This window comes from Salvia splendens, chromosome 15, assembly GCF_004379255.2.
Source record: "Salvia splendens isolate huo1 chromosome 15, SspV2, whole genome shotgun sequence".
NCBI classification, from domain to species: Eukaryota; Viridiplantae; Streptophyta; class Magnoliopsida; order Lamiales; family Lamiaceae; genus Salvia; species Salvia splendens.
This window is the reverse complement of record NC_056046.1, coordinates 8,132,774-8,146,248: the sequence shown is the minus strand read 5'-3', so window position 1 is coordinate 8,146,248 and position 13,475 is coordinate 8,132,774. Positions and strand designations below refer to the sequence as shown.

The 13,475-nt window shown below is 34.8% G+C and overlaps 2 protein-coding genes across 2 annotated transcripts; both read left to right on the top strand.

Moving 5' to 3' along the window:
• The first annotated feature begins 2,274 nt into the window (after positions 1-2,274).
• LOC121768026 (tryptophan aminotransferase-related protein 1-like) lies at positions 2,275-4,147 on the top strand. The gene is made up of 5 exons (XM_042164368.1): positions 2,275-2,346; positions 2,653-2,959; positions 3,054-3,340; positions 3,454-3,737; positions 3,820-4,147. Exons 1-5 carry the CDS (start codon positions 2,330-2,332, stop codon positions 4,011-4,013), a joined length of 1,089 nt encoding a protein of 362 aa, XP_042020302.1. The 5' UTR covers positions 2,275-2,329; the 3' UTR covers positions 4,014-4,147.
• A 6,245-nt stretch (positions 4,148-10,392) lies between these two features.
• Positions 10,393-10,912, top strand: LOC121766660 (tryptophan aminotransferase-related protein 2-like). Its single transcript, XM_042162935.1, has 2 exons — positions 10,393-10,639; positions 10,755-10,912. Exons 1-2 carry the CDS (start codon positions 10,393-10,395, stop codon positions 10,910-10,912), a joined length of 405 nt encoding a protein of 134 aa, XP_042018869.1.
• The last annotated feature ends 2,563 nt before the right edge of the window (positions 10,913-13,475 follow it).

Genomic DNA, 13,475 nt, shown 5'->3' with positions numbered 1-13,475 from the left:
AATTTAAAAATTAAGGAGTTGGATTACTTTTCTAAACAGAATCCTGACAATTAAACATGACCGAATAAAAAAATAAATAATTTATTTCTTTCTAACATAGAAACTATTTCCTTGGTAATAGAAGATAACAACAGTACACATCGTTCAACTCTCTCATTAGAAATAATAGAAAATTTCAGTTATTTAAAATGATATTCCTTAAAACATAGTGTCTCCAAAGTTAAAAGCGTACATAGCTCTATCTAATCCTTATTTAAAATTATATTCCTTAAAATTATAGCATTCCTTAAAAAAAAGGTTATCAAAAAAGGAGAGAATCTGTAACTGAAATTATAAATCTGAAAAGCAACCTCAATTTACTTCATTCCTATCTATATTTTGTCTTGTCATGAAGCAGTTAATGTTTCAGAGGAAAAGACAAACCTCCTCTTCACCATGTAAACTCAATGCATTTTCAGAATTTGTTAAAATGCATGAGTTGTAACTGCCCTGCAAACACATATCCCAATGCAATATTATTATTATTATTATTATTATTATTATTATTATTATTATTATTATTATTATTATTATAACTGCTCTCTCTCTTTTGTATAAGGAGTATGAATTATTAAAGTGTCATGTATTACTATTTAAAATGAAATACTTTTTATAGAAAATATATTTGTTACTCCCTCCATCCTAGAAAGTTTGTCACATTTTTTCATTTTCGCTCGTCCCACGAAATTTACATTTCATTTTTTTATCATATTTAGTAGTGGACCCCTATTCCACTAACTTTTTAACTCACTTTCCATTACATTTCTTAAAACTCATGTCCGATTAAAGTGTGAACAAAATTTTTGGGACGTAGAGAGCAGTAAGTTTGACCAAAATTATTACTCATACACATCGTATATTGCAGTACTAGTATATATTTAAGGAACATGAATGTACACCTTAACTGAAGTAAAGAAAGTAAGAAACCATGTAGCCTATATATTTAAACTCTCATATTACCACTAACATAATCTGCCAATAGATATCACATTTTTGAACGGTCCAGGTTTTAAAAAAGACTTTATAAAAGAACGTGGTAGAATAAGTTAATGAAATGTGGATCCTACTTTTTTATATTAATTTTATAATAAAATGTGAGTAGAGTGAGTTAGTGGAATGTAGTGACCACTTGTTAAAAGTGGTAAATGTGAAATGAAAAAAAGGAAAATGAGATATTTATTGGCGGACGGAAGGAATATATCACCATATCATAATATAAATCTTATTAATATCAAGCATGTATACTAATTAAATCTTAAACATACAGATAATATTGTAGTTACATACACATAGCATAATATACGATTAAAAATTAAATCTTAATTTATATAAAAAAAGTAACAGACCTTTTAATTTGTTATTATCTCTTCATCCACAGTCATGTACACTTCCATAGTCATTTTCTTTTCCCTAGCAAAAAAAAAGGCATGGCTTTCAATTTACAGTGGCATATTGCATTAAATTCCAGTACAGCAAAAATGAATAAAAAGCATCTAACTTCGGTGAAAAGCATTAAATAATGCTGAAAAAAATGCTTCTTTGGATAGATTTCGTAAGTCTTCAGTCAAAACAAAATATTTAAAGAAAACAACAAATACTACAACTTATTATAATGGAATCTGAATGCAACCCCTTTATATAGGGAATCAAGCATGTAAAAACTAGATTATATCTTAAACATAAAGATAATATTAATATTGTATCAAAGAAGTGAGGCACATGATATAATATACGATCAAAAGATATGTCACATTAACAAAAAATAACATGACCTTTTGTTGTTAATTGTTATCTCTTCATCCATCATTGTTTTCTTTTTCCTGGCAAAAAAAAGTCATGACTTCAAATTAGAGCGGCATATTTCATTAAATTCCCATGTATCAACAAGTTAGAGCGGCATATTTCACTAAATTCCCATGTAGCAAAAATGAATAAATACCATAAAAGTAAGGTAAAAAGCATTAAATATCGCTAGAAAAAAATGAATCATTGATTACATAAGTCTTCGTTAAAGTAAAATATCTGAAATGCAACCCCTATAAATAGGGAATCAAGCAGCCCTGAAAATTGTGTCAAGAGAGAGACCCTGCAAACTAAATCAACCAAGTTAGAATTTTATTTGAAAAAAAAAGAAGGAAAAATGGTGAGCATTGACGCCGCAGTTGTGATCCAAAGCTCCGTCCCATCACCTGTTGCTGCGGCTGCTGTGGCGGTGGCGGTGGCCGCTGAGGTTGAAGCTATCAAAACTACGGAGTCGATCCTCACTAACCTTAACCTTCAACCTGTTCCTATGCTCGATTTTGATAAGTATGCATTGTTTTTATTTTTCTTCATTTTTGCTATTTTTTGTTTTATGAGCTCTCTTTACTTGTTGCATGCGGTGAGCATTATGTCTTAATGTATATAGGAGTGTTCAATTTAGTTTTTTACTGTTTGTGTTTTTTTATCTACATTTGCGTGTGAATGCACGCACTAACACACTCTATTTTTAGCCAATTCTTGATGTGTTTTTCACATATTGTGTGCTACTTCAATGTGTGTTTTCTTTGCTTCATGTGTGCGTTTTTTCTTTATATATGGACAAATTAAAGAAATGTCGAATAATAATGTTAGGGGTGATCCCACCATGTACGAGGCCTATTGGAAATCAGTTGGCGATGATTTCAAAATCACTCTCCCTGCATCCATATTACTCAGCTATTTCACCAACCCCAAGAGCTTCTGCTGGTATGCGCTCCCTAAACTCGAGCAAGAAATCAAAAATCTCCACAATTTGGTCGGAAACGCAGTTGTGGAAGGTCGCCACATCGTGGTGGGGAACGGCTCGAGCCAGCTCATCCAAGCAGCCCTTTACGCCCTCACTGAACCCCTTGACCTCCCAAGCCCCATCAACGTCGTGTCCGCGGCTCCCTTCTACTCCGTCAGTCTTCAAATCCTCATCAGTTGAAATGTTTGTCATTGATTGTTTCATACTGTTGTTAATTTGGATCTAATTAAGTCTTTGTTGATTGCAGTGTTATCCGCAGATATCAGACTATGTGAGATCAGGGCTATTTAAGTGGGGTGGTGATGCTCATGTTTACATCGACCATGATAGTCAGCCTTACATCGAGATGGTCACTTCCCCCAACAATCCTGATGGGGAACTAAGGGGCCCTGTTGTGAATAAGGTCAATGGCATGCTCGTTCATGACCTTGCATACTACTGGCCTCAGTACACGGCCATCACGGATCCGGCTGATCACGATATTATGCTCTTCACCGTCTCCAAATGTACAGGACACGCGGGGTCAAGGATCGGGTAAATGATCTAATAATGCTTTGGTTTTCATTGCAAGAAGTGACCTTGTCGATGATGGCATGTGGTTTAATATGTGGTTAGTTTCATTTTGTTTTTTTTTTGTTTATGTTAAGATGGGCGATAGTGAAGGACTTGGATGTGGCAAAGCGGATGGTGAAGTTCATGGAGATCAGCACCATTGGGGTGTCCAAGGAAGCTCAACTCAGAGCTATCAGTATCTTGGAGATGATCTCTACCAATAGCTGCCCGAGTAATTTCTTCGAGTTCGGGCAGTTTGTTATGGCTGAGCGATGGAAGAAGCTGAGAGAAGCTCTTCAGGGAATTGATGTCTTGCAAATTCCCAATTTCCCTCCTCAACACTGCAACTTCAAAACCGACTTTCTTCATTGCACTCCAGGTAAAGAAAGACTAGTGATTGTTTGACTTTTGTACATTTGCGTTGGTGAATAATAGTGTATGATATTTTCTGTTTGGAATAGCTTACGCATGGATGAAGGCCCAAGTGGGCATCAATCTGGAGGAGGTGATGCAGGAGGAGAGTATTCGAGTGCGAGGAGGCAAGACTTTCGGGTGCCCTAGCAACTATGCTAGGCTTAGTATGTTGGGCAGGGATAATGACTTTGATCTTCTTTTGAAGAGGCTTCCCTCTATTCTTAAACGCTTAGCTCATTGAACCCTTTGTTCATCCCTATCATCACTCTCCGGTCTTGTCCCCTCTTTGTACTTCATGCAACGCCAACACTCTTGAAATATTTCTTCTTTTGAACATTTGGGTAGAATTTTTGCTCCATATGCATCTGCTTGATCAGTTTGCGCCTTTGTTTGGTCAAGTGACTCTCCTGCACATTAAACTCACATATTTCGTGCATTATCTCTCCTAATTGATGAGATTATAATCAAAAGTCAGTGCATGAAATAAACCTTATTATCAGTAAACTAAATTTAGAAACTTGAGTTTCTCTATCGGTTGGTTTCATTTCCCATATATGTACGGATCTTGAGAGCAATTCGACACCATCCAAACTTATTATTATTATTATTATTATTATTATTATTATTATTATTATTATTATTATTATTATTATTATTATTATTATTATTTACAGTATATCTTTATCTAATCCTATGAGAAAAGCAACATCAACTATACTACATTCCTATTGATGTGTAATTTTCGAGTCCAAATATCGAGTGCAAGATCACACAAGTTTAATAAAAATAACTCTAAAATTACAACCTATCTGCAAGAGTACAGATGTAGTTGTAGTAAAAGAGTGTCGAACCACAAGGAGGCGTAGGTTATTTAATTTGAGATTAAAAAACTAAAATTTGATAAAGAGAAGATAAAACACAAAAAGATAAACAAAAATACAAAACTTAGAAAATAGAGGATAAGAAGAAATCATTGCTCCAATATGTCTCGGGCTTATGAATTGGGATACCTCGATGGACTACTATGATCAAGACTATGTTTAAGAGGATTAAGTTTGTTTTACGCTCCCTATCCGCTGAACACTTCAAGATAATTGTAAACCTAGGATAAGCTGAACACGTCTCCCAAGTTCTACTCACTAACCTATCACCACCACTAGGTCGCGTAGCAAGCTTTAGATTAGCTTCTTCAATTGTCAAACACGATAATTAGCTCATTTTAACTTAATGCCCACGCGGAAGCGCAGCAGACACTAGACCAAATTTAAAGATGAAAACTATCGATCCACTCGAGATTATCTCCCTGAACAAGTATCAAATCTCGAGTTCCTTGCATATAAGTACGACCAAAATCTATGCTAAAGAGGCAATAGAATAATGGCTACAAAATTCTACCTATCCAGACGTCTCAAGATTAGTAGAAGAATTAAACAATTCATAAACAAGAATCACACATAAATTGAACCATAAAAGTCATCAAATTATCCGCAATTCACCCTACAACATATTCGGAGCAACGAAGGAAATCTAGCCAAACATACTAAAATGAATTACACCAAAAGAACCGTGAACCGTAAACTTCGTGGTGTTCTCCAACTCTAGATGATGGATGATCTCCTCCGGGATGGAGTTTGGATCGTTCGTTCCTCTTCTCTCCTCTTCCTTCCTTCTCCTATTTTCTGTCTCCCAAAAAACGTCTCTCCCCCGAATCCCCAATATTTTGGGCATTAAAATACTCAAATTAAACTTTCCTCTCCTACTTTTTGTAACTGCCATGTCTTTTCCTTCTGCAGCCTTTTTTCCTCTTTTTCTATATTTCTTTCTGTCTCAAACGTCCCATCCACTCTCTCTCTCTCCATTCTTTTCTTCTGACACAAAACTGCAATATTGCAGTTAGAATCAATGAACTACCCGGCCGGGTAGAATTTTACAACTGAAAAATCACCCGGCCGGGTGATAGAAATTCGACCCTTACTGACTCTCGCGCCTTCTGAATCTCACCCGGCCGGGTGGAATATTAACTCCACAACTTCACCCGACCGGGTGGCCAATTTCTAGGACTTGCTGGAATTTTTGCACAACCTTTTCACCATCCGAGCTTCATTCTTTGTTTCACCATTTATTCCTCTTCCTACACCACAAAATATACTTTTGCAAGCATCAAACTAGATAAATCATATAAAGTTAGGGGAATAAAAATGTACAATTTGATTCACATCACCTATGTAATATTTTTATTTTGTATGAAACATTCGATGATTCACAGTAAACAAATAAACCTTCCACATACTCGATACGTGTAAGTCAACGCAATGCATTCTTTATATTCTTGAAACCTTATTTAGTTGAAACTACATTGCGGAGATAAATTCCATTGTGATATTAGACATTTATGAAAATAGTGAAAAATTAAGGACACTGAAATGGACATTATACCTTATTTAGCTGTAACATGACTCACCGTATTTGCACAATATACATTATACTAAATACCGTTTTTAGCTGTAATTAGACGCATCGCATTTGAGCAATATATATTTTTACCTTTTCTAATTATAATTGCACGCACCGCATTTGAACAATATAGATTATGGAGTGAGGCATATAGCAACATTAATATACAATTAAAAGATAAATCACCTTTACAACATATAACATGACCTTTTGTTGTGATAAGGGTTGATGGCATGCTTGTTCATGACCTTGCCTACTGGTCTCAGTACACGGCCATCACGGCACCTGCTGATCAAAACGTCATGCTCTTCACCGTGTCTAAATGCACCAGACATGTGGGGTCGAGAATCAGATAGAAGATCTAATTATAATGCTTTGGTTTTCAGAGAAAGAAGTGGCCTTGTTGATCTGTTTTAATACATGGTTCCATTTTCCTTTTTAGTGTATGTGAAGATGGGCAATAGAGAAAGTCCAGAATGTGGCGAAACGGATGGTGAAGCTCATGGAGATCTGCATCACTACTGGGGTGTCAAAGGAAGCTCAACTTAGAGCTATCAACATCTTGAAAATGATATCCACCAACAACTGCCATACTAATTTTTTTCAAGTTCGAGCACTTTGTCATGGCTGAGAGAAGCTCTTGTGGGTAGGGCTGACAATTTTTGGCACGATACAACAATTCGATATGAATCCGCACGAAATTAATGGGTTTGGGTCAAGCCTTATTGAGTTTGTGTCCCTATTAAGAACCCGATTGCCCGAACTTAAAGAAACTAGCTGAGCCGCTGCTGGTGGAGATTATCTCCAAGATGTTGATAGCTCTAAGCTGAGCTTCCTTTGACACCCTAGTGGTGGTATTGATCTCCATGAACTTCACCCTCTGGTTCGCCACATTGGGGACCTCTAGTTATGAAGTACTCAATGTTTCATGGGAAAGACAAACTTTTTCACTATGTCAACTCAATGCAAACTCAGATTTCGTTGAAATGCCTGAGTTGTAACTACCATGCAAACACATATCCCAATGCAAATCTATATGGGATATCTGAAAAGCAAATATCAACTGCATCTATTCTTTGTATATTTTGTAACTGCACGCACCACATTTGCACAATATGCATACTACCTTTTTAGCTATAACTGCATGCACAATATAGACATACATTGACTCTACCGCTTGATTAAGTGGTCATTCGACGCACGTAGTTGTAACTGCACGCACTACAATTGCACAATATAGACACATGATATAATACAGTTACTCTACCGTTTGATAAGTAAATAATTGTCAATACAAATTTTCTCTTTTACTTAATAATAATAATAATAATAATTTAAATTATTATTAGTAGTAGTAACGTGATGGGCATACATCTAAAATATGTAAATATCTATACTAATTTAAAAAAATATAAAGGGTAATTTTTAATTTATTATCTATATATGTACATTACATTTTTATATAAATTGAGAATTAAAAAAAAACTATATATATAACATAAGATTTAAATTCTTAAAATACCAATAAATTCAGATTAAGTATAGTCTTAAGAAATTCAGGGATAAAATGGGAAAAAAATAAGTGGAGTAGCTTGCTATGTGATTACTGATTTTTAGGGACATGTGGTGATATCTTTTCAAGTTCATGGACCTAAAACGTGCTAACCTCATTTTCCAAGGATAAATTTTAAAGTTTTTTTCTCATATCTATTTATTAGTATTAATTTTTTCCCTGATAGTCTATGAAGTCCACTCTTATTATTATTATTATTATTATTATTATTATTATTATTATTATTATTATTATTATTATTATTATTATTATTATTAATGGTCTCTCTCTCTTTTATATGAGAATCGTTAGAGTGTTAGATGGTCTATGTATTTTTGTATGAGTGCAGACAAACCTTCCCCATATTTTATGTCTGTCAACGCAATGCACTCCTGGAAACTCTTAGGCCCTTCTTGGTATGATAGAATGAAATAAGAAAGGAATGAAATGAACATGAGAATGAAATCATTTTATTTTATTCTCTTGCTTAGTAGTGATAAGAAATACAAAAAGAATGAAATGTGTGTGTGCATAGTGTGTGTGAGCTGGTGTGTGCGTGGAGGGGCGGATCCATGAATATAAATGAAAGGGGGCAAAATTATATGTATGGAAAATTCAAGAATTTGAGAAAGGGAAAATATAAAGAAATTTCAAAAATTGCAATATAGAATAATAAAATAGCATATTTTAAAATATATGAGGGGCATTTGCTCCACCTTGACATAAGGTGGCTCCGCCTATGTGTGAGTGTGTGATGGCGTGTGTATGTGTGTACGTGTGCTGGTGTGTGTGTGTATGTGTAGTGTTTAGATTTTTTTTCCAATTAGTAGTTAGTTGTATACCTTTTTAAAAATCTAAAACAAGAACAAAGAAGAATGGAACGGAAATATGGAATGGCCATTCTTTGACTAAATGGAAGGAATGGATATTCTCATGAGGAACGGAATGAGGGTTTCATAAAGAATAGTAATTCCGAAAGAAAAAGTATATCAAGCAAATGATTGAAATGGAAGTTGGAATACCATTCCATTCCATAATAACAAGCATGGCCTTAAACCTTTATGAGTCGTAACTGTACTTGCATAGGCAATTATTATAACTATTACTATACTATTACTATTATTATTAATGCTTTTGTACAGTAAATTATGGATGAATATAGAATATTGATAGAGATGTTAAAATAAATAGGTTATATATATATGAAAATTTAAGGAGGCATTTGCCCTTTATGGATATACACGACTCTTAACATTTTTGTTAAACCAAGTTAAAGAGATGATACTATTAATTTTGGAAGAAGGGTGGAGTATTAGTTAAGCAATCTAATTTATCTAATCATTATGAACTTTTGACTTATTAAGCAATAAAATTCAGCTAAAATAAATTTTGTAAGGACCTTTTAAAGTTTTATCTTATAACCAATGGGTCGCAGAGTAGTTGACAACGTGGAGCTGTGATGACCTTAAGGTCACGGGTTTAAACCCCGCCACCCGTTGGGAGACTTTCGGCCTTAATCCGCAAACCCCGTCGAACAGGATTAGTCGGATTCCGCCAAAGGCGTGTTCGGTTATCTTATAAGTACTATTAAAATAGTTAGCCATTAAAAATTATAATTTTTAGTTAGTTTGACGTAAAATATGCATATAACATATCAATGAACATGCACCAGTTAATACAAGTAAGAAACCCCGTATCCCCATGGCTCTCAAAAGAAATAGAGTGGCATATTGCATTACATTCCCATGTAACAAAAATAAACAAAAACCATCAAACAAAGATGAAAAGCATTATATATTACTAGGAAAAAAATTAATATTTGATTTTGTAAATCTTGGGTTAAAGCAAAATAGAAAAAAACAAAATAGCAGCTCCGAAAATTGTGTCAATAGGGAGAATCAACCTAATTAGAATTTTCGTTAAAAAAAGAAGTATAAATGGTGAGCACTGAAACCGCAGTTGCTGCTTCTGTGGATGCAGCAGCTGCGGTGGTAGTGGCCGTTGAGGTTGAAGCGAGCAAAACTACTGAGTCGATGCTCACTAACCTTGACCTTCAATCCATTCGATTTTGATAAGTATGCATTGTTTCTATTTTTCTTTATTTTTGCTTTTATTTAGCTTTTTTGTGTTTTATGATCTCACATTCTGTGCATGCAGTGTGAGTTTTTATACGTTGTGCACATAACCTACTGAGATTCTTCAGTGAGTGTGTTTTGTTGGCCGCATGTGTTTGCATTTGCCTCTTCTCATGAATATTGGCATGTGAATGCATGCAGTAATTATTGGTGTGTGTTTTACACATTGTGCACATAATACTACTTCGATGTGTTTTGTTTGTTGCATGTGTGCATTTTTCTTTATCGATCTCTTGAGAAATTAAAAAAAAGTGGAATAATTATATTCCAGGGGTGATCCCACCATGTACGAGGCCTACTGGAAATCAATTGGCGAAAAAGATTTCAAAATCACAATATTGCTATTCCCTTCTACTCCGCCAGTCTTCAAATCCTCATTCATTGCCATCGATTGTTTAACATTGCTATTAATTTGGATCTAATTACGTCTTTGTTGATTGCAGTGCTATCCGCAGATAGTAGACTACGTCAGATAAGGGATGTTCAAGTGGGCAGGTGATGCTCATGCCTACGACCGTAATGATCAACCATACATCGAGATGGTCACTTCCCCCAACAATCCTGATGGAGAACTAAGGGGCCATGTTGTGAATAAGGCCAATGGCATGCTCGTTCATGACCTTGCATACTACTGGCCTCAGTATATGGCCATCACAGAGCCTGCTGATAACAACGTCATGCTCTTCACCATCTCCAAATGCACTGGACACGCGGGGTCGAGGATCGGTAGAGGATTTAAAAATATTATGGTTTTCATGACAATAAATGACCTTGTTAGTGTGTTCTAATATACATGGTTAATTTCATTTTGTTTTTTGGTGCATGTAATGATGGGCAATAGTGCAGGACCTAAACGTGGCGAAGCGGATGGTAAAGTTCTTGGAGATCAGCACCATTGGGGTGTCTAAGGAAGCTCAACTCAGATCCATCAACATCTTAGAGATGATCTCCACTAACAGTTGCCCTAGTAATTACTCCGAGTTCACGCACTCGGGATAATGACTTTGATGAGTTTCTGAAGAGGCTTCCCTCTATTTTTAAACGTCTAGCTCATTGAAAGTTTTGATCATCGCCTGCATATGAGCTTTAGTCTTGCACACCCCCCCACCCTATCTGTTTCCGCCATGTCGTGCAGTGGTTTTCTATATTCAATCATCGTTGTTTTTTTAAATTAAAAAATTTCTATGGTTATTGTTCCAATTTGCACAATATGGACCTTATGCATTATACTACCTCACATATTCTATATATGCATGTCAACGCAATGCATTCCTTAAATTCGAGAAACCTTATATAGTTGTAATTTTACTGCATAGATAAATTCCATTGCGACATTAGACATATATGAAAGATTTTGAAAAATTAAGTACACTATGGACACTATACCTTTTTTAGCTGTAACTAGACGCACCGCATTTGCACAATGGACACACCGCATTTGCACAAAACAATAACTTTTTTTTATCACGGGACGCACCGCAATTGCACAAGTACCTTTTTAGTTGTAACTACATGCACCGCATTTGCACAATATAGCGATACACCGACTCTACCATTTAATTAAGCAAAAAAAATTATCTAAATAAGGTACATATATATTTTACTCATGCACATCACATAGATACTAGTATTAGTATATATTCAATGAACATGCACCGGTAAATGTACATGAACACATAAAATGCAGTATAGAAAGTAAGAAACCATAATCCTATCTAGACCCATACATTTCCACTAATATAATTTATAAAACACTATATCATAATACAAATCTTAATATCAAGCAAGTAAACTAGATAATGCATATCTTAAACATACATATAATAATGTATTAATGGAGTGGGGCACATAGCAAGCATAATATACAATCAGAGATAGATCACATTTACAAAACATAACATGACCTGTTGCTGTTATCTCTTCATTTACAGCCACATATATGCAGAATCATTTTCTTTTCCCTGGCAAAAAGAGCTATGGCTTTCAAATCCCCCCATGTAGCAAAAATGAATAAAAACCATCAAAGTAAGGTGACAAGCAGTCAATATTGCTTTAAATTGAATCTTTGGACAGATTTCTAAGTCTTCAGTTAAAGCAAAATATTTGAAAAAAACAACATATATGTGATTGAATCTTTGAACTTTGTTTCTTAATGCATTGCAATGTTATTTCGCCCCAACTAAAGATTTAACCTCGAAGGCTTGTTTCCTTTGCAAGTATAAATATTTATTCATGTCATGATAGCTATCTTGATTCATGTGTTAGTATTGAGTTTACCTTTGCGCGTATGGAATAAACCAATTTTCAAATGAAAACAATATGTATATAAACCAATTTCACATTTTGGTAGAGATGTTAAAACTTTTAAAGTTTTTTCTATACAAATTAAGGTATATAAATCATATACTAATTACACTAATTAAGGACGAATCAATTATTTCTCTTATCAAAAATCAACCTAATTATAATTTTCATTCAAAAAAAAAAGAAGGAAAAATGGTGCGCACTGAAGCTGCATTGCATTCCTTCATTTTTGCTTTTTAGTTTTATGATCTCTCTTTCGGTGTAATTTGCATGTAGTATGCATTGTGAGTTTCTATTTTTCACTAATTCTTGGTGTATAATTCCGGCCGTAGACAAGAACCCACCAAAAACGTGTTTTGTCAGAGTTACTTGAAATTTGCACAATGTTTGCAAAATTGCATGTCGTTAAGGGGCATAAAAGACAATTTACTATTTTTCCATACTTTTAATTTCATAATTTTTGTTTTATTTACTTTTGGCCCAAGGGTTTCCACATATAAATAGTGAATGTTTTTGTTTTGAATGTAGTTTTTTATTACTTACCAGTTACCAATTCAATCATTCTCCATATGTTTCTGCATCAATTGGTATCACAATCCAGATTGATTATCAATGGTTAAACGTAGACATGACAGTGGACGTGGTGGTGCTCGTTGTGGAGGATGTGGAGAGATTCCTCCAAACGAAGAGGTTGCAGGGCAGCGTGATCAAGAACGATGATATGAGACGGCAGGTTCAAGACCAAACGAAGAGGTTGCAGGGCAGCGTGATCAAGAACGATGATATGAGACGGCAGGTTCAAGACCTCTAGCAACGCCTAGCGCAACTGGAAACCTCAACTAAGTCACTTATTTTAGTTTTTAGTCTATTCTAATAGTTTGCTGACTTCATTGTAAACTTACAGTTGTAACTTATTTACAATTATTTAAGTCAAGAGCTTTGTTACTTAACTTAGTAAGTTGTAAATATTTTACAATAAAATAACAATCAAATGCACCAGACACGTACTTTGGTTATTACTCGACTTTTATCATGACCTTTCCTACTATTGGCCTAAGTACACGGTCATCACAACGCTTGATCATGATGTCATGTTCTTCACCGTCTCCAAATGCACCGGACACACGGACTCGATAAATGGCTAGAGGATCTAATAATGCTTTAGTTTTCACGGCAAGAAGTGACCTTGTCGATGATGGCATGTGTTTAAATATGTGGTTAGTTTCAATTTGTTTTTTGGTGTATGTGAAGATGGGTG

Bases quoted from the DNA above. Each gene is read 5' to 3' on its own strand.
- LOC121766660 (XM_042162935.1), top strand. From the start codon at position 10,393: ATGTTCAAGTGGGCAGGTGATGCTCATGCCTACGACCGTAATGATCAA. The intron at 10,640-10,754 runs GTAGAGGATTTA...GATGGGCAATAG, and splicing joins ACACGCGGGGTCGAGGATCG to TGCAGGACCTAAACGTGGCG.
- LOC121768026 (XM_042164368.1), top strand. The intron at 2,960-3,053 runs GTCAGTCTTCAA...TGTTGATTGCAG, and splicing joins CCGCGGCTCCCTTCTACTCC to TGTTATCCGCAGATATCAGA. The intron at 3,341-3,453 runs GTAAATGATCTA...GTTTATGTTAAG, and splicing joins CACGCGGGGTCAAGGATCGG to ATGGGCGATAGTGAAGGACT.